The sequence below is a fragment of the Rana temporaria genome, chromosome 3 (genome assembly GCF_905171775.1).
Source record: "Rana temporaria chromosome 3, aRanTem1.1, whole genome shotgun sequence".
In the NCBI taxonomy this organism is placed as follows: domain Eukaryota; kingdom Metazoa; phylum Chordata; class Amphibia; order Anura; family Ranidae; genus Rana; species Rana temporaria.
In genome coordinates this window covers 490,817,137-490,844,086 of record NC_053491.1, presented here as the reverse complement: position 1 = coordinate 490,844,086, position 26,950 = coordinate 490,817,137, and the positions used below count along the sequence as shown (strand labels likewise).

The following is a 26,950-nucleotide window of genomic DNA, read 5'->3' as shown; positions in this document are numbered from 1 at the left end:
GGTACACTAGATACAATAGGGAAGAGCGATAGATGGATTGAACTTGGATGTTCTAGATGTTGGAAATGATTAGCATAGTCAAGGATTGCATAGGCAAGAAGTACAGTACAGTGATTTTACTCATATCAGTTAAAAAGCATTCAGGTTGCACTGTAAAAATAGGAAAGTCTCACAGTTGTGTCTCAATTATAGTTGAGATAAAAATTTCCTCCAAACATGAAGACAAAAGACAGCAAAAATCACAGTTTACAGATGTACTGTAGTTGGAAGACTGGAGGCACCAATCTTGGAATCCCATCATTGGTCTGATCCCATTGCATACTGATCAGGGTGATGGGGCTGATCTTTAGTTGGGTGGGATACAACAATCATTTAGATCAGGGTTCTCCAAACTTTCTAAACAGGGGGCCAGTTTACTGTCCCTCAGACTTTAGGAGGGCCGGACTATGGCTATTGGGGGTTGAAAAGGTCCCAACGTCAATGGGAATATGAGCAGTAGCCCATCTTTGGTGTCATTGGGAGGAATTGTGCCCCATCATTGGGCCCAATTGTTGGTGTCAGTGGGAGGAATTGTGCCCCATTGTTGGGCCCAATTGTTGGCGTCATTGGGAAGAGTTGGGCGCAATTGTTGTTGTCATTGGGAAGAGTTGGGCCCAATTGTTGGCCTCATTGGGAAGAGTTGGGCCCAATTTTGGTGTCATTGGGAAGAGTTGGGCCCAATTGTTGGTGTCATTAGGAAGAGTTGGGCCCAATTGGTGTCATTGGCAAGAGTTGGGCCCAATTGTTGGTGCCATTAGGAAGAGTTGGGCCCAATTGTTGGTGTCATTGGAAAGAGATGGGCCCAATTGTTGGTGTCATTGGGAAGAGTTGGGCCCAATTGTTGGTGTCATTGGGAAGAGATGGGCCCAATTGTTGGCGTCCTATGGAAGAGTTGGGCCCAATTGTTGGTGTCATTGGAAGGAACTGTGCCCCATCATTGGGCCCAGTTGTTGGTGTTAGTGGGAGGAATTGTGCCCCATTGTTGGGCCCAATTGTTGGCATCATTGGGAAGAGTTGGGCCCAATTGTTGGCGTCATTGGGAAGAGTTGGGCCCAATTGTTGGTGTCATTGGGAAGAGATGGGCCCAATTGTTGGCGTCCTTGGGAAGAGTTGGGCCCAATTGTTGGTGTCATTGGAAGGAACTGTGCCCCATCATTGGGCCCAGTTGTTGGTGTTAGTGGGAGGAATTGTGCCCCATTGTTGGGCCCAATTGTTGGCATCATTGGTAAGAGTTGGGCCCAATTGTTGGCGTCATTGGGAAGAGTTGGGCGCAATTGTTGGTGTCATTAGGGAAGAGTTGGGCCCAATTGTTGGCGTCATTGGGAAGAGTTGGCCCCAATTGTTGGTGTCATTGGGAAGAGTTGGGCCCAATTGTTGGTGTCATTGGGAAGAGTTGGGCCCAATTGTTGGCGTCATTGGGAAGAGTTGGCCCCAATTGTTGGTGTCATTGGGTGTCATTGGGAAGAGTTGGGCCCGATTGTTGGTGTCATTGGGAAGAGTTGGGCCCGATTATTGGTGTCATTGGGAGAAATTGGACCCCATCGTTGGTGTCATTGGACCCCATCATTGTAATTGGGAGGAATTGTGCTCTTTCACTGGTCTCAGTAGGGGGGGTTATGCTCCATTAATGGTATCAGTATATGAAAAAGTGCCGCCAGGGGCGGATAAAGGCAAACAAAGGGAGCAATCTGGCCCCTGGGCCGCAGTTTGGAGACATCTGATTTAGATGGTTGTAAAAATCAGCAACGCCCAGTCAAAAACCATCCACACCCAGTCTGTGAGATCCAACCTGCCTCTGCCAGAACCCCAGCATGGACTGGGATCTATGTTCATTAGAGTTTCCTTTATGAAATACCTCAAAGGTTACATTCCCGAAGATGCTGGTCTGGAAGCTGGGGCCCAGAATAAGAAGAATAACCTCCTTTGAGGGGTTCATGATGGACAAATGGGTGACAAAGGTGTTCCAGTTCAAAGTGACCAATCCAACGAGCCCATATGATGGGACAATCACCTCCACCTAGAACAGACACAAGTATTAGAACGTCAGCAACTGGAACCGACTGTTTTTATCTGAAAAACAATGGCATTTGTTCCACTTCTACTTTTTACAAGTTGGAAGTTTGTAACATTTTGAAAACATTTGCAGGGATGATTTACTTATAATGCCCAACAGGCTACAGCTGCAACCCAAACCCTGTGAAAATACTGCTGAATTGTGTGGTCATGGATACTAATAAAACTCAAATTAATATTTATCTGGGTGTGTGGCATTCATTTGTATTCAGCCCCCTTTACTCTGATAACTAAAATCTAGAGGAACCAATTGCCTTTAGAAGTCACCTAATTAGTAAATAGAGTCCATCTGTGTGTCATTTAATATCAGTATAAATACAGCTGTTCTGTGAAGCCCTCAGAGGTTTGTTAGAGAACCTTAGTGAACAAACAGCATCATGAAGGCCAAGGAACACACCAGACAGGTCAGGGATAAAAGTTGTGGAGAAGTATAAAGCAGGGTTAGGTTATAAAAAAAATCTCCCAAGCTTTGAACATCTCACGGAGCTTCTGTTCAATCCATCATCGGAAAATGGAAAGAGTATGGTACAACCGCAAACCTACCAAGGCATGGCCGTCCACCTAAACTGACCGGGCCGGGCAAGAAGAGCATTCATCAGAGAAGCAGCCAAGAGGCCCATGGTAACTCTGGAGGAGCTGCAGAGATCCACAGCTCGGGGGGGAGAATCTGTCCACAGGACAACTATTAGTGGTCTCTCCACAAATCTGCCCTTTATGGAAGTGTAGCGCCCCCTTACTTTCAGTATGGGCACTACGCTAAAGTTAATGGGGAATGGGAGAGTTATTTTGCTCCCATTCACAATTTACTAAATTTGGGCTGCTGTCATTCCTGAACTGTCCTGTAGGTCAGTCTGCGCTCCAGGGGTGCCTATCCCACCCCTGGGCGACAGTTGGCGCTAGAGGGGTTCTGGCAGAGCAATTTTCCCCAGAAGCCAATTAGAGGAGTTTTCCCTCGCGGGGCATGCTGGGGGAGAGTATATCTGTGGCAGACGCCATTTTTGTTGGTTCTTCGCGGGTTCCAGGTGCGGCACCCACTTTTAGGGTGTGCGCATCCAATGGACCCCAGCGATATGGCCTACCAGGCCGGGGTCGCATGCTACGTGGAGCTCCATGTTGCTGAAAGGGGCCCCAGTGACTTGCTGGGTCCCTCGCTCTATTGAGGAGATCCCAGGCTGGATTCCGCTCGATGGGGGGTCGGCTTTAGGAGAACCCGAAGGCAGGTTGTCCAATAGGGCTTGAACGAACCTTCGGGGATCTGGTGACCGGGACATTGACAGGTACATTTCTACTGTCACCAGGTGACCCCAATTTAATCTACTGGGAGGATTCGCTCAATCCGTTCAGCTCATCCAAGTAATAGGCCTGTGGCAGAGGTCCTTAGAGCCGGGTCTGTGGCAGAGGCCTGTTCCTCCCAGCAATCTAAAGTGACACTTCGGCTGCCATTCGGCTGCCATTAAGCATTGACACTCAATGCGAAACGCGTCAGCTGTTTATCCCACTGTGTGCTGATATCTGTAGTGCATTTTTTCCTGTACCCAATAAAGGGCACGTCTTTTTTCAAGTTACTGGAGTGCGGCTGTCCATATCCTTATTGTTTTTGCACATCCTGTGCATTGCCAGCACCCATCTGCTTCTGAGTGGACATCAATTACCCTAGTGAGCTCACCTGGAGCGGCAGCTCTCTTACCTGCAGGAGTCTGTCCGGGGCACTTTACCCACTCTGGCTAGAGTGGCAACGAACTGTGACTATTACTACTGTGCTGTTGAGAGCAGAATTGCTTGGTTCTTATTCAGGCCTGATACCGCAAGTTCTCTATTGCTTCATCAACCTTTTTGCTCTACCTCATGTTGATGTTGGCCATGTTGGGCCTGGAAATAAAGCATTTAAAAACCTTCTTTTATTGACTGGACATTCGCTCACTACTCTACTCATCAGCTACACCCCTGGACAACACTGAGAGGTAACCTAAATATGCCGATCCCAAAACAAACCAGCGGCCCCTGAGGGGGTAGCGCTACAGAAGAATGACAAGAAGAAAGATATTGGGGAAAGAAAGACATAAGAAGTCCTGTTTGCAGTTTGTGAGAAGCCATGTGGGGGAGGGGACACAAACATGTGGAAGAAGGGGCTCTGGTCACATGACACCAAAATTCAACTTTTCCGCTATGTGTGGGGGAAAACTAACACTGCACATCACCCTGAACACACCATCCCCACCGTCAAACATGGTGGTGGCAGCATCATGTGGTGGGGATGCTTTTCTTCAGAAGGGACAGGTAAACTGGTCAGAGGTGATGGGAAGATGGATGGAGACAAATACAGGGCAATCTTAGAAGAAAACCTGTTAGGCCCCTTTCACACGGACGGATAGAATGGTGCTTTTATCTGCGGATTCTCAAGTTATCTACAGCAGCTAAAAGCACACAATGCTTTCCTATGGCCCCATTCACACAGAGCGTTTAGCTGCAGTTTGGTGCAGATAGAAAAAATAAAATTGACTATGTCCAAGAACGATTTGGCGCAGCTATCTGCACATAACTGCAGGTAATCGCAGTGCACTGTGTCAGCTGCGTTTGGTATGAATCATGAGGGGGAACTCCACGCCAAATTTTAAATAAAAAAATGGCATGGGTTCCCCCTCTAAGAGCACACCAGGCCCTTGGGTCTGGTATGGATTTAAAGGGGAACCCCTACGCCGAAAAATGGGTACCCCCCAAAAGCAATACCAGACCCTTTGGGGATTCAGGCATAAGTATTGAGGGCTCATTCATGTTTTAAGATCAGAAGCCACTCATCATACAAGGAGGTGCCTGTTCTCCGGGAGCAAATGGAGATCATGAACATACAGTAACCAAAGGTTATAAGTAACTTTTAAGTGTATTTGTACTGTTATAGATCACAGGCTGTTCATTTGCTAGGCATTCTGCTTGTTATAGAGATCTGTCATTCTTGTATTGTATTCCTAATATTGTAATATTTTTGTATGTACAGCATCTTTGTATAGTAAAAGCACATTTACACACTGCAGAAGTCTCAGATTCCTTGCTTATACCACAAAGTAACCTTGCTAGATAGACGCAGGCAAAACAGGTTATTGTTCCTGGGACCAAATGTGTTGACTTAGAACATTGGCAATGTAGCTACCGGAGAGCTGGAGAATGTTCCTGGGATCAAGTCCATTGACTTAGAACATTGGCAATGTAGCTACCGGAGAGCGGGAGAATGTTCCTGGGACCAAATCCATTGACTTAGAACATTGGCAATGTAGCTACCGGAGAGCTGGAGAATGTTCCTGGGATCAAGTCCATTGACTTAGAACATTGGCAATGTAGCTACTGGAGAGCGGGGGAATGTTCCTGGGATCAAATCCATTGACTTAGAACATTGGCAATGTAGCTACTGGAGAGCTGGAGATGAATGTTCATTCCCAACAATTAGGGTTGTCCCGATACCACTTTTTTGAGACCGAGTACAAGTACCGATACTTTTTTTCAAGTACTCACCGATACTGAATACCGATACTTTTTTTTAATGTCATGTGACAGTGGCGGTATTTTTTATTTTATTTTTTTTACACAATTTTTATTTTTTACTATTTTTTTTTACAGTGAATTGTCAGTGTGTTTTATTATTATTATTATTATTATTATTTACATTTTATTTTTTAAATTTTTTTTTAATTTTTTTTTCTTTTTTTTAATCAGCCCTGTTGGGGGGGGGAGTTTGGTGAGATATCAGGGGTAGTAACAGACCTCTGACATCTCCCCTTTAAGACAGAGAAAGGGACTAGGGACACAGATTCCCCAGTCCCTTTCTCTGCAGCCTCAGCTGAAATGAATGGAGAGAAGTTCCTTTCCATTCATAAACTGAAGCATCGTAAACACAGGTTACGATGCTCAGTTATGTGAATGAACAGAGTCAGTGATCACTGACTCTGTTCATTCGGAAAAGGTAGGAGCCGGGTTTAGCGGCTCCTACCTCCGCTCTTCATCCTGACAAATTGAGGGGGGAGAGCGGCACGGAGGGGGGAGAAGACGGCACGGGGGAGAACGGCACGGAGGGGGGAGAAGACTGCACGGGGGAGAGAGGCAAGGAGGGGGAAAATACGGCATGCGGGGAGAGGCGCACAGAGGGGGGAGAAGACTGCATGCGGGGAGAGCGGCACGGAGGGGGAAAAGATGGCACGGGGGTAGAGGTGCACGGAGGGGGAGAAGACTGTATGGGGGAGAGCGGCACAGAGGGGGGAGAAGACTGCATGGGGGGAGAGTGACACGGAGGGGGAAAAGATGGCACGGGGGAGAGTAGCACGGAGGGGGAGAAGACATCACGGGGGGACAAGATATCATGGGTGGACAAGATATCACGGGGGACAAGACAGCACGGGGGGACAAGACAGCACAGGGGAGAGCGGCATGGAGGGGGAGAAGACAGGACGGGGGAGAAGACAGCACGGAGTCGAAGACAACATGGGGGAGAAGACAGCACGGAGGAGAAGACAACATGGGGGAGAAGACAGCACGGAGACTTGTAACTCCCCCCATCACACGATAACTGACTGCCCAGGTATCGGGTGAAGCATCGGAGCATTTCCCCCGAGTACAAGTACTCGGGAAATGCTCGGTATCGGTAACGATACCGATACTAGTATCGGTATCGGGACATCCCTACCAACAATAAAGTCTCATTACCAACAGCATTAGTGGTATACACAATAAATAATTTAAAGGCCACTGACCAGATGAGAACAGCGGCACGCACGGCTCTCCAGCAACGCCATGACCTCCTGACCCGCGTTGTCTCGAACCTTCAGATCGTAGAGGGGCCCACAGCACTGCACATACTGGGTGACCTGATACATCCGCTGACCCATCTGATCCAGAACATCAAAGCTCCGCCCCCAGTCTTGTGACACCGTGACTGTGGGAAAAAAAGAAAAGGACATTGGAAGTGATTGCAAAGGAAATTATGCAACCTTAGTAGACATACTTTTTTAAAAAGTGATATAAAGTCCTGTTTTTCGTTCGGTTCGGCCCGAGTATGTCACAGGTGACCCCACCCTCTCTGATGCCACAGATGTTTTCTGCAATTTTCCCGTGGCGTCAGAGGGGGGCGGGGTCACCCGTGTACATCACGGGTGACGCCGCCCCCATCTGACTTCAAAGCATCTTCCCCATGTTGAGGGCATGTAGCCTGGTACGGTTCAGAAGGGGGGGGCGCACTCATGTCCCCCCTCTTTTCCTGCGGCCTGCCAGGTTGCGTGCTTGGATAAGGGTCTGGTATGGATTTTGAGGGGGGCCCCTACGCCATTTTTTTTTTATTTGGTGCAGGGTTCCCCTTAATATTCATACCAGACCCAAATGGCCAGGTAATGGACTGGGGGGGGAACCCATGCCGTTTTTTTCAATGACTTTTATCTGTATTGCCGGGACCCAACAATTCATTATAGCCGCGAGCAGTTTTAAATTACTTTTTTCCTTTAGTTAGTTATTATTTCAGATTTTCCAATTTTCGGGTTTTTGGAATTTACGATTTTTCCAATATTCGGGGGGAAAAATCGTTAAATGCGTTCTCGTTAATTTAAATATTTCGGAATTCGGAAAAAAACAAATTACACATGTCTATCAACTATTTATACTTTAATTCTTGAGAGTGGGTGTGTAAATTAGGGCAGGTTGGTAGGGGCCCCAGTGCATTACTTTGCCCAGGGGCCCATGATGCTATCAAGACAGCTCTGGGTCTCAGTCCTGGTGGGATATATCTCATACAACCTCACTATCTCAACCCCATTACTGTACATGTTTGTATTAGGTGTCCCTCATAGCGAGGTATCGGACTCTATACAACTTCACTACCCCAACCTCTTTCCTTGTAGGTACCTGTCCTGATGAGACATGAGATCTTTACGACCTTACTATCCCAACCTCATTACTCTGCAAGCCTATCGGTAGTTCTCTGTCCTAGTGGGGTATGATATCTTATATAACCTTATTATCCCAACCGCATTACTCTTCCAATCCCCTTTTAGCTTATAGTCCTGGTGGGATAGGAGATCCTATGCAACCTCACTATCCCAACCCCATTACTTTGCAAGTCTCCTGGTAGGTCTCTGTACTGGTCAGATATGAGCTCTTATACAATCTCACTACCCCGTTCCCATTACTCTGCAAGTCTCCTCGCAGTTTTCTGGCCTGGTGGGCCTGGGGAAATGTCCTATTTCTCTATATTGATACTCATCTCCAGGCTCTATGGCCCAGATTCTTGTAGAATGGCGTAAAACTGGGCGGGCGTAACGTATCTGATTTACATTACGCCGCCGCAAGTTTTACAGGCAAGTGCTTTATTCTCAAAGAACTTGCCTGTAAAGTTGCGGCAGCGTAGCGTAAATCACCCGGCGCAAGTCCGCCTAATTCAAATTAGCCGGGTAGGGGGCGTGGAGCATTTCAATTAAGCGCGTTCCCGCGCCGAACGTACTGCGCATGCGCCGTCCGAAGAATATCCCAGGGTGCAATGCTCCAAATGACGTCGCAAGGACGTCATTGGTTTCGACGTGAACGTAAATGGCGTCCAGCGCCATTCACGGACGACTTACGCAAACAACGTAAATTTTCAAATTTCGACGCAGGAACGACGGCCATACTTAACATTGGCTGCGCCTCATAGACCCAGGGGCAACTTTACGCCGGGACAAGCCTAACGTAAACGTCGTAACTTCACTGCGTCGGCCGCGCGTACGTTCGGGAATTTGCGTATCTAGCTAATTTGCATACTCGACGGCGAAAACGACGTCGGCGACACCTAGCGGCCAAAAAAAAATGCATTTAAGATCCGACGGCGTAAGAGCCTTACGCCTGTCGGATCTAATGCTTATCTATGCGTAACTGATTCTATGAATCAGGCGCATAGATACGACGGCCGGACTCAGAGATACGACGGCGTATCAGGAGATACGCCGCCGTATCTATTTTCAGAATCCGTGCCTATGTCTTCTAGCTCCCCACCCTTCCTCCTTCTCTTCAAAGTAATCTCCATACTTAGGCCCGGATTCACAAAGAACTTGCGCCGACGTATCTCAAGATACGCCGTCGTAAGTACAAATGTGCGCCGTCGTATCTATGCGCCGACCCACAAACTAAGATACGCCTAAAAAAAAAAAGGCTTCATCCGACCGAGGTATCTTGCCTGCGCTGGCGTATCATGGGCGCATGTGGCGCTCCCATTGATTTTCTATTCAAATTTGCAAATGAGGCCCAGATTCACATAGAGCGGCGTAATGTGCGCCCACTCTATGTGAATCTGGGCCTCCATGACTGGAGATGAGCTCTACAAGGGCCCTCGTGCAAACAAGAGGAAGTCAGTTTTAAGAAAAGTGAGAACGTTTAATAGAGTTCAACAACAATTCTATCTGATTATATCTTTGTCCGTTATCATCACTAATGGAAAGGAGAAATTGGTGGGATTCTTACATTTCTCTTGCAAGGAGATCTGGTTCATCTGAAAAAACAAGAGAAGAGTTAATTTTCCATTGTGGCCACTGATAGATGACACTGATAGGCAGCACTGCTGAGGAGGCACAGCCAGGCATTACGGATGGGCACTGATTGGCATTTGTGATGGGCACCGATTGACATCTGTGATAGGCACTGTTTGACATTTTTTTATTTGCACTGATTGGCAGCTGATGGGCACAGATTGGCATCTGGGGTGGGCACCTCTGATGGAGGATGCGCTAGAAATCAGCGCAACCCCGTCAGGAAAGTCGCTGATTGGCTCCCCTCTACTTACGCCTTGTTTAGCGCAAACTGAGGAAAGCCGATTACCGGCACTTTCTGGTCACAGCTGATCATGTGGCAAAGAACCTAAATCATAGACTCTTTACCGAGATCGGAGATGCAGTGTGTCACAGCGATGCACTGCACCACGGACAGGGATGGACTGGCCATTGGGACTACCGGGAGTTTCCCCGGTGGGCCGATGGCTCAGTGGGCCGGCTTCAGTGACAGCGGACCGCCGCCCCCTCCACTCCTTTGTCTCTCCCTCCCCGCAGCGCTCACCTGTGGGGGAACAGAGAAGCAGGAGGAGGACAAAAGGAGCAGGGGGGACAGACAGCTGACTCCACAGCTATCGCCTGGGAGTTTCTCACTTCTGCCTAATCTTATTTATTTATTTATTAAAATGCTGTTAAAACAACAGCGCAGTCTTACACACGTGCCTCGATGCGCTGGCGGGATAAAAACAGAACAGAAAAGGGGCAAAAACTACATCGACCAAACAAGTGACAATAAAACAATAACAATCAGCGAATAAAAAATATAAAACATACAAAGCTAAATATAAAAAAAAATTTGAGCTATCAGAATACTTAAAATTTAAGTCACCCCGAAAGCCTGGATATATAGCCATGTTTTTAACAATCTCCTAAACTTTAGGAGATCATTTTCCAGTCTTATGTGAAGGGGCAAGGAGTTCCAGAACTGAGCTCCTTGAACTTCCAGGGTCCTCCCACCGCATTTGTTTTTAGCAAATTTGGTGATGTTCAACAAAGCCAAATTCTCAGACCGCAGCGATCTAGTAGGCACATGACTGATGAATTTTTCTCTGAGATAGCCCGGTCCAAAACCATGGATGGCCTTATGCACAAGACACCCCGTCTTGAACTGAGCCCGTTGTGCCACGGGCAGCCAGTGTAAGGCTTGTAGGGATGGAATGATGTGATCGTACCGGCCCACACCCGTGAGTAACCTGGCAGCCGCATTTTGCACGAGCTGAAGCTTGTGCAAGATGTTCTTAGACACGCCCATATACAGGGCATTGCAATAATCAAGTCGACTACCAACCATTGCATTGACCATAGAGATTTTGTCAGAGTCCTCGATAAAGCGAAACGTAGATCTCAGGAGTCTCAAGTGGAAGTGGCATACACTTACCACTTGATTCACCTGGCTATGCAATGCCAACTTAGAATCAAGGATAACCCCCAGGTCCCTGACCTTAGAGACTGGTACCGGACTCGGTTTAAAGGAGTCTGGCCAGTCGGGCATCTTACTAGGGCAATCATGGTTACTGAAGATCATAGTTTCAGTTTTGGAGCCATTAAGCCTGAGGTAATTGGCTCCCATCCAGGTTCTAATCTCCTCCAAACAAGAGGCAAGATCAACTTGCCTCTCATTGGTCCTGGGAAGGCGGAAGTATATCTGGGTGTCGTCTGCGTAGACTTGGAAGAGAAGGTTATGGCGGCGTATGATGTATAACAATGGTCTCATGTAGATATTAAACAGGATGGGCGATAATGCCGAACCCTGAGGGACCCCACAGGAGAGAGAACTATCAGCAGAGTAATACGGTCCCAATCTTACCCGCTGAACTCTCTCCTGCAGAAAAGAGGCCATCCATACCAAAGCAGTACCATTGTTTTCTGGCCGCCATGGGAGAGACCTGTCAAAATGGGCCGGTCTGGATGAAATCTAGGGCCAAATTTTTGTCCCAGTCCAGCCCTGACCACGGATCATATGATGCCCAGTCAGGATAACTGATCCCCCGCTCGGCAGTCATTCTGCTATTGGCCAGGACAGGATGTGGTAAAGAATGGGCTCATGCGTGTTCAGAGCGAACCTGCCAGGAAGCTGGCACTGCACCCCGAAGGGCAAGCAAACAAGGCTTGCAGCTGGAACCCCCAGCAAGGGTCTTTATCAGAAACTGCCACTGATAGTCCGGATGGTGTTCCTCCAATTATGTGGATAGATTCAAGATCCAAGGAGCATGAAAGAAATATACAGCATATGGTGATGTACCGCAGATGAATCGAATGATAAGCACACCAATGGAAAGCCGCCACTGATAGATATCACCAAATAGGGGGGACTCTTACCAGATATATAACAATAGAATGCTTGTGGCCAAACCCAGCCAGGGCCTTTAAAGATTATCTCCAAACACACCAGCCAGAGCAAACGACTCTCTCAAGCAGCCACAGCAGAGTATATCACCAAAAGAAAAAATGAGATCCACATAGTGATGTACCGCAGATAAGAGGATTTAATAAGAACGCCCGTCCTTCGGGACCTAGACGCAGCACGTCAAAGCGTCTCCTCCTCCCAAAGCGTCTCCTCCTTGGGAGGAGGAGACGCTTTGCCGTGCTGCGTCTAGGTCCCGAAGGACGGGCGTTCGTAGTAGCCGGCCGGCTCGAAATTTTAAATGCTGAAATTACCCCTGTTTTTATGTAAGTGCAATTTTCTTTATTAAATCCTTTTATCTGCGGTACATCACTATGTGGATCTCATTTTTTCTTTTGGTGATATACTCTGCTGTGGCTGCTTGAGAGAGTCGTTTGCTCTGGCTGGTGTGTTTGGAGATAATCTTTAAAGGCCCTGGCTGGGTTTGGCCACAAGCATTCTATTGTTATATATCTGGTAAGAGTCCCCCCTATTTGGTGATATCTATCAGTGGCGGCTTTCCATTGGTGTGCTTATCATTCGATTCATCTGCGGTACATCACCATATGCTGTATATTTCTTTCATGCTCCTTGGATCTTGAATCTATCCACATAATTGGAGGAACACCATCCGGACTATCAGTGGCAGTTCCTGATAAAGACCCTGGCTGGGGGTTCCAGCTGCAAGCCTTGTTTGCTTGCCCTTCTGGTAAGCGCATAGATATTCATTCATCTATTGCACCGGTGGTGGATTTTTGTTTGCCAGTCACGTTTACACCTTATTCATCAATTCACTCACCTGTTTTGAACTTTCACCACGTTTTTTATTTTAGGTCCTTTGGACTTTATGGACACTATTTATATTAATTTATTATTCATCCAATAATTTATACTCACTTATGGTTTAGCGCAACTTATTTTTTCCGTTTTTGATTGTACATTGTGCGTATATCACAATTTTTGTTGCAGCTTATTTATTCTCTGTTTACTTAGTTAGGTAGCGCAGTATCACATTTTCTCTTGGCACTGCACCCCGCCAATTATAGGCAGCGTGTGTCTATACAGCTGCCACTCAGAAAATGCCTCACTAGTCACCACCTATGGTTGGCGGTGTGCAGGACGGCTTCCTGGCAGGGTCGATCCGAACGCGCCCAAACCCGCCGCTACTATCCATCTACTGAGAGTGGAGATTACTGGAGCACCTTGGAAACTCATTCCCCTATTATCTAAAGGCTTGCATTAGTTCTTAATGAGGTGAGAGTTGTGTGAGCCCGGAATGGTCTGCTAGTTTGTAATGGGCCCGAGGTGGAAGCGCACCGTTCAATTCTTTAAGAACATATGTGAATGCTTCCTAAATACAAGAAGGTGGTTCGCATTTGTCACCTTTAAAGTCTAGATTTGGTTCAGCTTATTTTCATGAACTCACTCACTATACAGTGGAACCTCCCGGTACTGCACACCCCATTAGCTTGAATTCTGCTTGTATTGCGAGACAACACTCGCAAACCGAGTCATGATTAAAAAAAAAAGTTGCTTGTCTTTCAAAATGCTTGTTAACCATGTTACTCGTTAACTGAGGTTCCACTGTATTATTATCATGGATGATCATACACATTACAAGGAAGGGTCTCACCTGTAGCAGTCTTTGAAGTCCTGGAGGGACCCCTTTAACCAGCGCACTTTCTCCGGTGTGTGATGAGATCGGGTAGCTCTCGGGAGGGGCGGTGGTTGTGATGGCTTCATAATTAGGAGGAGGATCCTGGTAGGCTTCTTTCTGCATTGTAACTGTTTCTGAAAAAAATATATATTGATATTAAAGTGGCATCGAAACCTTAAATAATAAAAAACCAAACAGACTATCTTCTTCACAGCCAATGAGGCTTGGGAAAAGAGGGACCGACCAATACACAACTATAAAATGGGGAAAAAACATATGTGAAGGCACCAAGGACTGGCCAATGTCTATGACAATGGAGGACCATTGGCTGGGCAATACACGTCTGTGGACACCATGAACTTGACATTGTCTTTAAACCTGGACAATCATTGGCTGGCCAATACACGTCTGTGGACACCATGAACTTGGCATTGTCTATGAACCTGGACAAAGTCACATGACGAACCGCGTCAGGTGACCTACTAGCAAGCCCGTACGTGCGTCTGCACGGCATCTGGCAGCACGCCAACCTTCTCAGCTGTTTACTGCCAAACTTCACATGCACGCCGAAGGAGGACATTACATGGCGGCGGCGGCAGTTTGAAATATACAGCCAAGTGAGATACAGGCGGCCAGCTGTGTGGGCAGTCTTTTATTTTATTTTATTCCTTTGTTTATTTTTGTTTTTAAACAGTTTTTTGCTAATTGTGGGAGGTACCCACTGTCCAGGGACCTTAGCAAAGTGTTTGATTATACACTTTTTATATTTTTATTTTTACAATAAAAATAGTTTTTTGGGCTTTTCCAAAAACTTGAACCTACTACACTATGTGGATTTTTCTTCCTTTTTTTCAACTGCTCTGAGTGACCTCACCACTGGTACTGGATATATATCTGTGGAGATCTTACAACCCGGGAACATAGGAGATCGCTGTGGATCCAACACAGGAAACCGTGTAACAACAACCGGCAAGGTACCACCACCATCCGCTTTTTGCCCCTTGGGGGTGACGACTTCTGGTGAGTGGGGACCTATGAGGGGGAGCACAGCAGTCACCAATACTGGAATATAGCAGATGGGCACCTAACAGTCACCATTTATCCTGTGTTATCTCGCACTTTGGAATCATCTTATTTAATTGGACTTGATATGGTCATTTTTCTAGCTTACACTGCTCATTACTTTTTGCCTTATGGTATATGCTGGGTCCATATATATTGAAGGCTGCATTTATTTTTATTTTATTTTTAGTTGGAGTTTTTGGTAAAACTACAATTTTGCACTTTATACATTGCTAATTGCATAGGATCCACGGATATCATTGGTTATGAGACTTTATCATCATTAATACAACCTTATTTTTATTAGTTCTACTATCACTTACTCAGCCGCCTGGGATTATTCAGCATTGTGCCATTCTAAGGGGCCCCTTTTTTCCTTTCACTTTTTATGAGTATGCACTTACCATTATAACTGCCTTTTTTCACTTATAAGAGCTCACATATTAGCTCCACTTATCACTTGCTCACACCGTACAGTGTACCAGACCCCACATCTGTGATACGTATCACTTATCACTTGCTCACGACCCTTGATGCCTGCACAGGGTCCTGACTTTTAAGTTTTCTGTTGTGTTTTTTTGTTCTTTCACTTCAGTGGTGACACATACACCGTACAGTGTACCGGACCCCACATCTAGGATACGTACATCCACAGTGACACACCTGTCAACCGCCATCCATGTGGCAAAAACCTATTGGCATTATAAACGGGTAATCTGAAGGATTTATACAGCCCTAGTGGGGCACACGAAGGGGGATTCACCCCATTGGATCCACCCTTAATCCAGATACCCAACACCTGTTTATACACAGGGACCTTGAACACCAGTTGGTGATTCAGTTTATTTTGCAGCGCCATTATCCCGTTTACTTTATACAATACACGTGTGTGGACACCATGAACTTGGCATTGTCTATGAACCTGGACAATCATTGACTGGGAAATACACGTCTGTGGACCCCACAAACTTGGCATAGAGAGATACAAAGTAACATTGAGCTAGATTCACAAAGAGTTTACGTTGGCGTATCTATTGATACGCCGCGTAAGTTGAAAGATGCGCCATCGTACCTATGCGCGCTATTCAGGGAACTAGATACGCCTGAATTCGTGCTTCATCCGACCAACGTAAGTCTTAGTACGCCGTCGTATCTCGGGTGCATATTTACGCTGGACGCTAGGGGCGCTTCCGTAGATTTACGCATAGAATATGTAAATGAGCTAGATATGCCGATTCACAAACGTACTTGCACCCACTACGCCGTTTACGTAAGGCTTACGTCCGGCGTAACGTTACCCCTGCTATATGAGGCGCAGCCAATGTTAAGGTATGGACGTCGGAACAGCCGTCTAATTTTACGTTGTTTACGTAAGTGTTACGTGAATGGGGCTGTGCGTAGGTTACGTTATGGCCGACATTTCTTAGGGAGTATATGCAACTTGATTCTGAGCATGCGCAGACATGCGCCGTACGAACGGCCATTCATTTACATGGGGTCATGGCTAATTTAAATGAAGAACGCCCCCCTACCTGCCTATTTTGAATTAGGCGGGCTTACGCCGGCCTATTTACACTACCTTGGCGCAACGTACGGCGCCAGATCTTTGAGAATACTGGTCTGGGATCACTATTTTACGTTGGTGTAGCGCATATGAGATGCGCTACGCCGGCCAAAACATACACCAAGCTACCTGAATCTAGCTCATTGGGCCAGATTCAGGTACCGCTGCGCACTTCTTACGGAGGCGCAGCGTCTCGTTTTTGCCCTGCAGCCCCCGCAAATTATTTGCGCTACGCTTCATTCACGAAGCAGTAGCCACGTAATTTGCATGGGGGCTCCTCAAAAATGCCCGGCGTAAGGGCGCGTAATTTAAATGATCCCGTAGGGGGCGTGGATCATTTAAATTAGGCGCGTTCCCGCGCCGAACGTAGTGCGCATGCTCCGTCGGGAAACTTTCCCGACGTGCATTGCGGCAAATGACGTTGCAAGGACGTAATTTGCTTCAAAGTGAATGTGAATGGCGTCCAGCGTCATTCACGATTCACTTACGCAAACGACGTTAAATTTTAAATTCGCGCCGCGGGAACGACGGGTTTATGTAGCATTGGCTGTCCCAGCCTTACGCAAAAACCGACGTACGCAAACGACGTAAACTGCGTATGCAGGGCTCGCGAAGGGTTGTGAATCAGGAGCATTCGATACGCCGGGGGAAGTAAGCAATTGCGCTGCGTAACTATGGTTACACAGACGCAATTGCTCTCTGAATCTACCCCACTGTTTATAAACATCCCATCCCATTTTATTTTTTTAGAGTTGCATTAAAAAAAACAAAATGTTAATATAAAAAAGCCTTTTTATTTTATTTATAAATAACTTTTTTTGTACTAGAATCATCATTTCAGCGTCCTTTGAAACAGGAAACTTTATCAAATAACATTTCTACTTTTTTTCTACACATTTTTTTTTCTAAATAAATAATAATATTTGTAGTTTTTTTTGTTTTCTTTTGTGTCTGGATTGCATAAAAATAAAGTAATTTTAGCAAAACAATATCAACAAAATAAATCCTTCTTACCCCACCTCCCCCACCCCAAAAAAGATCCATGTTTTACTTTGTAAAGTAGTGTGAAATGTGTTGGTGATAAAACCTGCCCATAGCAGACTATGAAGACTTGCTCCCCTCCATGGGGGGTGGGGTGAACCGGTTACACATACAACGCTTCAGATACTTTTGGATATTTCTGTGCAGCTTTTGTACACAAATGTTTTATTTACAGAGTAAGAATGTGCTTCTGATTTGTATCGATGTTCAGATGTAAGCCTCTGGTAGGTACATTATGGGTGGTGTCTGGGGTAAACTTCTGGTAGGTGCATTATGGGTGGTGTCTGGGGTAAGCCTCTGGTAGGTGTATTATAGGTGGTGTCTGGGGTAAGCCTCTGGTAGGTGCATTATGGGTGGTGTCTGGGGTAAGCCTCTGGTAGGTGTATTATGGGTGGTGTCTGGGGTAAGCCTCAGTCTGGTAGGTGCATTATGGGTGGTGTCTGGGGTAAGCCTCTGGTAGGTGTATTATGGGTGGTGTCTGGGGTAAGCCTCTGGTAGGTGTATTATGGGTGGTGTCTGGGGTAAGCCTCAGTCTGGTAGGTGCATTATGGGTGGTGTCTGGGGTAAGCCTCTGGTAGGTGTATTATGGGTGGTGTCTGGGGTAAGCCTCAGTCTGGTAGGTACATTATGGGTGGTGTCTGGGGTAAGCCTCTGGTAGGTGTATTATGGGTGGTGTCTGGGGGTAAGCCTCTGGTAGGTGCATTATGGGTGGTGTCTGGGGTAAGCCTCTGGTAGGTGCATTATGGGTGGTGTCTGGGGGTAAGCCTCTGGTAGGTGTATTATGGGTGGTGTCTGGGGGTAAGCCTCTGGTAGGTGCATTATGGGTGGTGTCTGGGGGTAAGCCTCTGGTAGGTGTATTATGGGTGGTGTCTGGGGGTAAGCCTCTGATAGGTGTATTATGGGTGGTGTCTGGGGTAAGCCTCTGGTAGGTGTATTATGGGTGGTGTCTGGGGGTAAGCCTCTGATAGGTGTATTATGGGTGGTGTCTGGGGTAAGCCTCTGGTAGGTGCATTATGGGTGGTGTCTGGGGTGAGCCTCTGGTAGGTACATTATGGGTGGTGTTTGGGGGTAAGCCTCTGGTAGTTGTATTATGGGTGGTGCCTGGGGTAAGCCTCTGGTAGGTGCTTTATGGGTGGTGTCTGGGGTAAGCCTCTGGTAGTTGTATTATGGGTGGTGTCTGGGGGTAAGCCTCTGGTAGGTGTATTATGGGTGGTGTCTGGGGTAAGCCTCTGGTAGGTGCATGATGTGTGGTGTCTGGGGTAAGCTTCTGGTATGTGCATTATGGGTGGTGTCTGGGGGGTAAGCTTCTGGTAGGTGCATTATGGGTGGTGTCTGGGGGTAAGCTTCTGGTAGGTGCATTATGGGTGGTGTCTGGGGTAAGCCTCTGGTAGGTGCATTATGGGTGGTGTCTGGGGTAAGCTTCTGCTAGGTGCATTATGGGTGGTGTCTGGGGTAAGCCTCTGGTAGGTGCATTATGGGTGGTGTCTGGGGGTAAGCCTCTGGTAGGTGCATTATGGGTGGTGTCTGGGGTAAGCCTCTGGTAGGTGTATTATGGGTGGTGTCTGGGGTAAGCCTCTGGTAGGTGCTTTATGGGTGGTGCCTGGGGTAAGCCTCTGGTAGGTGCATTATAGTTGGTGTCTGGGGTAAGCCTCTGGTAGGTGCATTATGGGTGGTGTCTGGGGGTAAGCCTCTGGTAGGTGTATTATGGGTGGTGTCTGGGGTAAGCTTCTGGTAGGTGCATTATGGGTGGTGCCCAGGGTAAGCCTCTGGTAGGTGCATTATGGGTGGTGTCTGGGGTAAGCTTCTGGTAGGTGCATTATGGGTGGTGCCCAGGGTAAGCCTCTGGTAGGTGCGTTATGGGTGGTGGCTGGGGTAAGCCTCTGGTAGGTGCATGATGAGTGGTGTCTGGGGTAAGCCTCTGGTAGGTGCATTATGGGTGGTGTCTGGGGTAAGCCTCTGGTAGGTGCATTATGGGTGGTGTCTGGGGGTAAGCCTCTGGTAGGTGCATTATGGGTGGTGTCTGGGGTAAGCCTCTGGTAGGTGCATTATGGGTGGTGTCTGGGGGGTAAGCTTCTGGTAGGTGCATTATGGGTGGTGTCTGGGGGTAAGCCTCTGGTAGGTGCATTATGGGTGGTGTCTGGGGGTAAGCCTCTGGTAGGTGCATTATGGGTGGTGTCTGGGGTAAGCCTCTGGTAGGTGCATTATGGGTGGTGCCTGGGGGTAAGCCTCTGGTAGGTGCATTATGGGTGGTGTCTGGGGGTAAGCCTCTGGTAGGTGCATTATGGGTGGTGTCTGGGGTTTTAGAGGTATATTTCTCTCTGAATTTCTATAAAATAAAAGCTCCCCTGACCCCCCCAGTGAAACATTCCTGCACAGTGGTGTCACCAGGGAGGAAATGAACCCCGGTGGTGGTGACACATTTGTCGGTTGGAGGTCGTATTGCAGAGCAGCCATGTGATGTTTCATAATACAAATGTGATTGTTTTTGAAAGACCGCTGTGCAAATACAGTGTGACGTACAATCAGCTAATACAATAATCATAGCTGAGCTCCTCCATCCCCATAACTGAGCTCCTCCACCTGCCATACCTAAGCTCCTCCACCCCCCATAACTGAGCTCCTCCATCCCATATAGATGAGCTACTCCACTCCCCATAGCTGAACTCCTCCATCCCCCATAATTGACCTCTTCCATACCCTATAGTTGACCTCCTCTATCATAACTGAGCTCCTCCATCCCCCCATAGCTGAGCTCCTCCACCCTCCATAGCTGAGCTCCTCCATCCCCTATAACTAAACTCCTCCATTCCCCATACCTGAGCTCCTCCACCCACCATAGCTGAGCTCCTCCATCCCCCATAACTGAGCTCCTCCACCTGCCATACCTGAGCTCCTCCACCCACCATACCTGAGCTCCTCCACCCACCATAGCTGAGCTCCTCCATCCCCCATAATTGAGCTCCTCCATACCATATAGCTGACCTCCTCTATCATAACTGAGCTCCGCCATCTCCTATAGATGAGCTCCTCCACCCCCCATAACTGAGCTCCTCAACCCCCTATAACTGAGCTCCTCCATCCCCCATAGATGAGCTCCTCCACCCCCCATAACTGAGCTCCTCCATCCCCTATAACTGAACTCCTCCATCCCCTATAACTGAGCTCCTCCATCCCCCATAGCTCCTCCACCCCCCATAACTGAGCTCCTCCATCCCCTATAACTGAGCTCCTCCATCCCCCATAGCTGAGCTCCTCCACTCCCCATAGCTGAACTCCTCCATCCCCCATAATTGACCTCTTCCATACCCTATAGCTGACCTCCTCTATCATAACTGAACTCCTCCATCCCCTATAGCTGAGCTCCTCCACCCCCCATAACTGAGCTCCTCCATCCCCTATAACTGAGCTCCTCCATCCCCCATAGCTGAGCTCCTCCACTCCCCATAGCTGAACTCCTCCATCCCCCATAATTGACCTCTTCCATACCCTATAGCTGACCTCCTCTATCATAACTGAACTCCTCCATTCCCCATAGCTGAGCTCCTTCACCCCCCATAGCTGAGCTCCTCCATTCCCCATAGCTGAGCTCCTTCATTCCCCCATAGCTGAGCTCCTCCATCCCCCATAACTGAGCTCCTCCATCCCCCATAGCTGAGCTCCTCCACTCTCCATAAATGACCTCTTCCATACCCTATAGCTGACCTTCTCTATCACAACTGAGATCCTCTATTTCACATAGCTGAGCTCCCCCACCCCCCATAACTGAACTCCTCCATCCTCCATAACTGAGCTCCTCCACTCCCCATAAATGACCTCTTCCATACCCCATAGCTGACCTCCTCTATCATAACTGAGCTCCTACATCCTCCATAACTGAGCTCCTCCATTCCCCATAACTGACCTCTTCCATACCCCATAGCTGACCTCCTCTATCATAACTGAGCTCCTCCATCCCCTATAACTGAGCTCCTCCATTCCACATAGCTGACCTCCTCTATCATAGCTGAGCTCCTCCATTCCCCCATAGCTGAGCTCCTCCACCCTCCATAACTGAGCTCCTCCATCCATCTTAGTCATTTTGTTGACCTCCACTGAACTCTTTCAAATTCAGTAATGACTTTGCCGAGAATTTGTGTCCAAAACAGAACTTGTAGATGAGGGAGATCCGGTGTTATGAAGAGACCTTGTTACTGCATGAGAGTAGTCTGCAGGCTTTGTTAGCTGCGGCTTCGCATTGCATTTCTAACTCTGTGATCTAAAAACGTGCCCATCCTGGCGAGGGTTACAGCAGACGCTGGCACCTTCACTTGTAGGTTGCATCCTCTGCTCCTCTGTGCTTGCCCCCCCCCATTCCTGTACAGCTTGCCTGCCCAACCCTTCTGCAATGTTTATCTTTTCACAATCAACCTCAGTGCTTCTGGCTGACAGCGAGCAGGATGGAGGCCTGGAGGGGACAACCTTCCTCAGTGACACCGGCATTGCTTGGATTGTAGAAAACTGAGGAACCCCCCCCCACATGGGGAGCAGTTGAGACACTTTGACCAGAAGCTATGTACAATATAGTGTATATGGTACAGGAGCCTGTAGGGGGGAGTGTGGTGATCCAGGGGGTGCAATGCCCAGTGTAGGGGTCCACAGTACATAATGCAAGTGCACAATTCTGCCCACGCAGTGGTGGCCCGTCCATAGGGGGCGCCCGGGCGACGCACCCCCCCCCCTCCTGTAGTCATTAAAAAATAAAAGAAGAAAAAAAACGGGCCCTTTAAGGCTTATGAAAATTTGTTTTGCAGCGCCGCGCAAATAACATACATTCATGCATTGCATGTTATTGTGGCCGCCTATTCAGATAACCGGACATTGGGCGCTGATTATCTGAATAAGGACAGCTGGTTGGCTGTGCGGAAGTGCCTATCAGAGCCAGCGGCTTTCCCAGTACAGCCCTTCAGCTCCCGGATGTCTTATTATCGGAACGTAGTGGGCTACGTCCAGGGGCGTAACTAGAAATCACAGGGCCCCATAGCAAAATGTTGTATGGGCCCCCCCCCGAAAAAAAAATCACGCCCACCAAAATGCCCCACATCCTTTATTTGATATCATTATAACTAAAGAGGACCTGTCATGGCTCTATACATGTATAGGAGTATAAAGAGGACCTGTCAATGCATTATACGTGTATATAGAAGTATAATGAGGACCTGTCATGGCTCTATACATGTATGTAGGAGTATAAAGAGGACCTGTCATGGCTCTATCCTCCTCCAGTCAGTCCCACCCCCCCCCAGTTAGAAACACCTCCCAGGGAACACATGTAACCCCTTCCCTGACAGTGACATTTACACATTAATCAGTGCATTTTAATAGCACAGATCACTGTATAAATGTGAATGGTCCCAAAAATGTGTCAAAAGTTTCTGACCTGTCCACCGCAATGTCGCAGTCTCACAAAAAACAAAACAAAAAAAACAGATCACTGCCATTACTAGTAAAAAAAAAATAATAATAATAAAAATGCTTGAAGTGCATAATTTCTATTATTACATTGTTATATAAAAAAGTTCAACTCACCATATTGCAGAATCAGTAGGAGCCCCGAGCGTGTCACTTGCCAACGTCACCTGCCTTCAGATGCGGAATGTCACTTGCCGCGTCACCAGATGCGGGTTGTCACCTGCCACACATTGCAGATTGTTACTTGCCACGATGTCACACATTGAGGATTGTCACTTGCCACACAATGCAGATTGTCACTTGCCACAACGCCACCTGTCACACATTGTCACTTGCCACGTCACCTGCCACACGTAGCAGATTGTCACTTGCCACAACGCCACCTGTCACACATTGCGGATTGCCACTTGCTGTGTCCCAGAGTAAAGGCAGGCAGCAGAGAGATAATGTAATCTCTCTGCTGCCCGCACAGTGGGGACGGAACTGCAATGATGCAGATGATGTCATCTCTCTGCTCCCCCGCCTGCTGATTGGCAAGCAAGCCCGCTCACCTGCTGACTGTCCCGCCCGCTGACTGTTCCCCTGTTCTGCCCGCAACGCCCAGGTGAATGGAGCGTGCTGGCAAAACAGGTGGAGCGGGCTGGTTGGCAACAATTTGTCTCACAGTGCAGCGGGGAGTGGAGCGGGCTGGCGGAAATTTGCCCCTCAGTGCAGGCAGGGCCGGTGCTAGGCAATTTGGCGCCCTAGGCAAGACCAGCTACATGCCCCCCCCCCCCCCAAAGAAAATGTCCCTGCGTCCATCATATGTAATGTGCACCAGTAAATTTAAGGGGGTGGGGTGGTATGAAGATTACAGGGGGTGGTAGGAAGCTGACAAAGGTGGGTGGCAGGAAGAAGACAGGGAGGATGGAGATGACAGGGGTGGGTGGTAGGAAGCTGACAGGGAGGATGGAGATGACATGGGTGGGTGGTAGGAAGCTGACAGGGAGTATGGAGATGACAGGGGTGGGTGGTAGGAAGTAGACATGGAGGATGGAGATGACAGGGGTGGGTGCAGGAAGCTGACAGGGAGGATGGAGATGACAGGGGTGGGTGGTAGGAAACTGACAGGGAGGGTGGAGATGACAGGGGTGGGTGCAGGAAGCTGACAGGGAGGATGGAGATGACAGGGGTGGGTGGCAGGAAGCTGACAGGGAGGATGGAGATGACAGGGGTGGGTGGTAGGAAACTGACAGGGAGGGTGGAGATGACAGGGGTGGGTGGCAGGAAGCTGACAGGGAGGGTGGAGATGACAGGGGTGGGTGGTAGGAAGCTGACAGGGAGGATGGAGATGACAGGGGTGGGTGGTAGGGAGGTGACAGGGAGGATGGAGATGACAGGGGTGGGTGCAGGAAGCTGACAGGAAGGATGGAGATGACAGGGGTGGGTGGTAGGGAGGTGACAGGGAGGATGGAGATGACAGGGGTGGGTGCAGGAAGCTGACAGGAAGGATGGAGATGACAGGGGTGGGTGGTAGGGAGGTGACAGGGAGGATGGAGATGACAGGGGTGGGTGCAGGAAGCTGACAGGGAGGATGGAGATGACAGGGGTGGGTGGCAGGAAGCTGACAGGGAGGATGGAGATGACAGGGGTGGGTGGTAGGAAGCTGACAGGGAGGATGGAGATGACAGGGGTGGGTGGTAGGGAGGTGACAGGGAGGATGGAGATGACAGGAGTGGGTGCAGGAAGCTGACAGGAAGGATGGAGATGACAGGGGTGGGTGGTAGGGAGGTGACAGGGAGGATGGAGATGACAGGGGTGGGTGCAGGAAGCTGACAGGGAGGATGGAGATGACAGGGGTGGGTGGTAGGAAGCTGACAGGGAGGATGGAGATGACAGGGGTGGGTGCAGGAAGCTGACAGGGAGGATGGAGATGACAGGGGTGGGTGCAGGAAGATGACAGGGGTGGGTGCAGGAAGATGACAGGGAGGATGGAGATGACAGGGGTGGGTGCAGGAAGATGACAGGGAGGATGGAGATGACAGGGGTGGGTGCAGGAAGCTGACAGGGAGGATGGAGATGACAGGGGTGGGTGGTAGGATGCTGACAGGGAGGATGGAGATGACAGGGGTGGGTGCAGGAAGATGACAGGGAGGATGGAGATGACAGGGGTGGGTGGCAGGAAGCTGACAGGGAGGATGGAGATGACAGGGGTGGGTGGTAGGGAGGTGACAGGGAGGATGGAGATGACAGGGGTGGGTGGAGTGAAGCTGACAGGGAGGATGGAGATGACAGGGGTGGGTGGTAGGGAGGTGACAGGGAGGATGGAGATGACAGGGGTGGGTGGTAGGGAGGTGACAGGGAGGATGGAGATGACAGGGGTGGGTGCAGGAAGCTGACAGGGAGGATGGAGATGACAGGGGTGGGTGGTAGGGAGGTGACAGGGAGGATGGAGATGACAGGGGTGGGTGCAGGAAGATGACAGGGAGGATGGAGATGACAGGGGTGGGTGGTAGGAAGATGACGGGGAGGATGGAGATGACAGGGGTGGGTGCAGGAAGCTGACGGGGAGGATGGAGATGACAGGGGTGGTAAGGAGGTGATGGGGAGGATGGAGATGACAGGGGTGGGTGGTAGGGAGGTGACGGGGAGGATGGAGATGACAGGGGTGGTAAGGAGGTGATGGGGAGGATGGAGATGACAGGGGTGGGTGGTAGGGAGGTGACGGGGAGGATGGAGATGACAGGGGTGGTAGGGAGGTGATGGGGAGGATGGAGATGACAGGGGTGGGTGGTAGGGAGGTGACGGGGAGGATGGAGATGACAGGGGTGGTAAGGAGGTGATGGGGAGGATGGAGATGACAGGGGTGGGTGGTAGGAAGATGACGGGGAGGATGGAGATGACAGGGGTGGGTGCAGGAAGCTGACGGGGAGGATGGAGATGACAGGGGTGGTAAGGAGGTGATGGGGAGGATGGAGATGACAGGGGTGGGTGGTAGGGAGGTGACGGGGAGGATGGAGATGACAGGGGTGGTAAGGAGGTGATGGGGAGGATGGAGATGACAGGGGTGGGTGGTAGGGAGGTGACGGGGAGGATGGAGATGACAGGGGTGGTAAGGAGGTGATGGGGAGGATGGAGATGACAGGGGTGGGTGGTAGGGAGGTGACGGGGAGGATGGAGATGACAGGGGGTGATAAAATGTATGACAGGCCTCAGAAGTAGGGTGGTGGGATCATCGTGCTCCTCGTCATCCCCCTGTTCCTGGCATCCCACTGGGATGCCAGGAACAGGAGGATGACGAGAAGCATGATGATGACAGGAGACAGTAGGTGGCATCACAGCATTAGGGCTGTGTGTGAGGTCATCACAGGCAGCTGGTAGCAGGGATGTTTGGGCGCCCTTGTTCAGGGAGTGACGTCACGGGAATCGGATGCTGTCAGTGTCGGGCAGCGGACCGATGATGCACAGTACCTCGAGACTGGCTCGCCGATAATCGCTTTCGCTCTGGCAGGTCTTCCACACTACGGGCGTCCATCCTGGAGTCAAGGAGCTGCTCAGCATTACCCGCGCTCTGCACATGGTACTTGGTAGGAGATTCGCAGAGCGCGGGGGAAGGGGAGGAGCCAGGGAAGGGGGAGCTCACCACCTACTGACCAAACAATTGGATGATCGAGGTTGTGACAACCTCCCAGCACCGCCTCCTCTTCCTCCACAGGACTGCGCGGCGGCAAGGCTTACGATTATTCATGTCACTCACACATTAAACGCAGGGGGAGTGGAGCGGGCGGAAAGGCATGGCGGGGCTCTTCATCCTCACCGGGCCCCACTCGGCTGCGGGCCCCATAGCGCCCGCGTGGGTCGCTATGGCGGTAGTTCCGCCACTGGCTACGTCCCTTGGATAAGACTGACGGCCGTCTCAGCCAATCAGGTTCACTGATTCTGGTTATCAGTAACCTGATTGGCTGAAGCATCATCGAGGGCGGCAGAAGACATCGAGGGACCGTGGAAGGAGGTTGGTGAACCCCAGAAAGGTAAGTGCCGGGCGGGCAATCTGACTGGCAGCATTTTACAGGGCACAGTGGGGACAATTGATGTGGGCACAGTGGGGGACAATTGATGTGGGCACAGTGGCGACAATTGATGTGGGCACAGTGGGG

General features: G+C 49.2%; 1 protein-coding gene across 2 annotated transcripts in view; it reads right to left on the bottom strand.

Moving 5' to 3' along the window:
• Positions 1–26,950, bottom strand: part of LOC120933769 (phospholipid scramblase 2-like) — a 36,219-nt gene that overhangs the window by 4,356 nt on the left and 4,913 nt on the right. For both annotated transcript variants that reach the window (XM_040347163.1, XM_040347162.1), the window contains exons 2-5: positions 13,676–13,833; positions 9,577–9,604; positions 6,849–7,030; positions 1,895–2,056 (exon numbers count right to left, since the gene is read on the bottom strand). In XM_040347163.1, coding sequence (XP_040203097.1) covers positions 1,895–2,056; positions 6,849–7,030; positions 9,577–9,604; positions 13,676–13,822 — 519 coding nt within the window. In that variant the 5' untranslated portion in view covers positions 13,823–13,833. The remainder of the gene's footprint in view (positions 1–1,894; positions 2,057–6,848; positions 7,031–9,576; positions 9,605–13,675; positions 13,834–26,950) is intronic.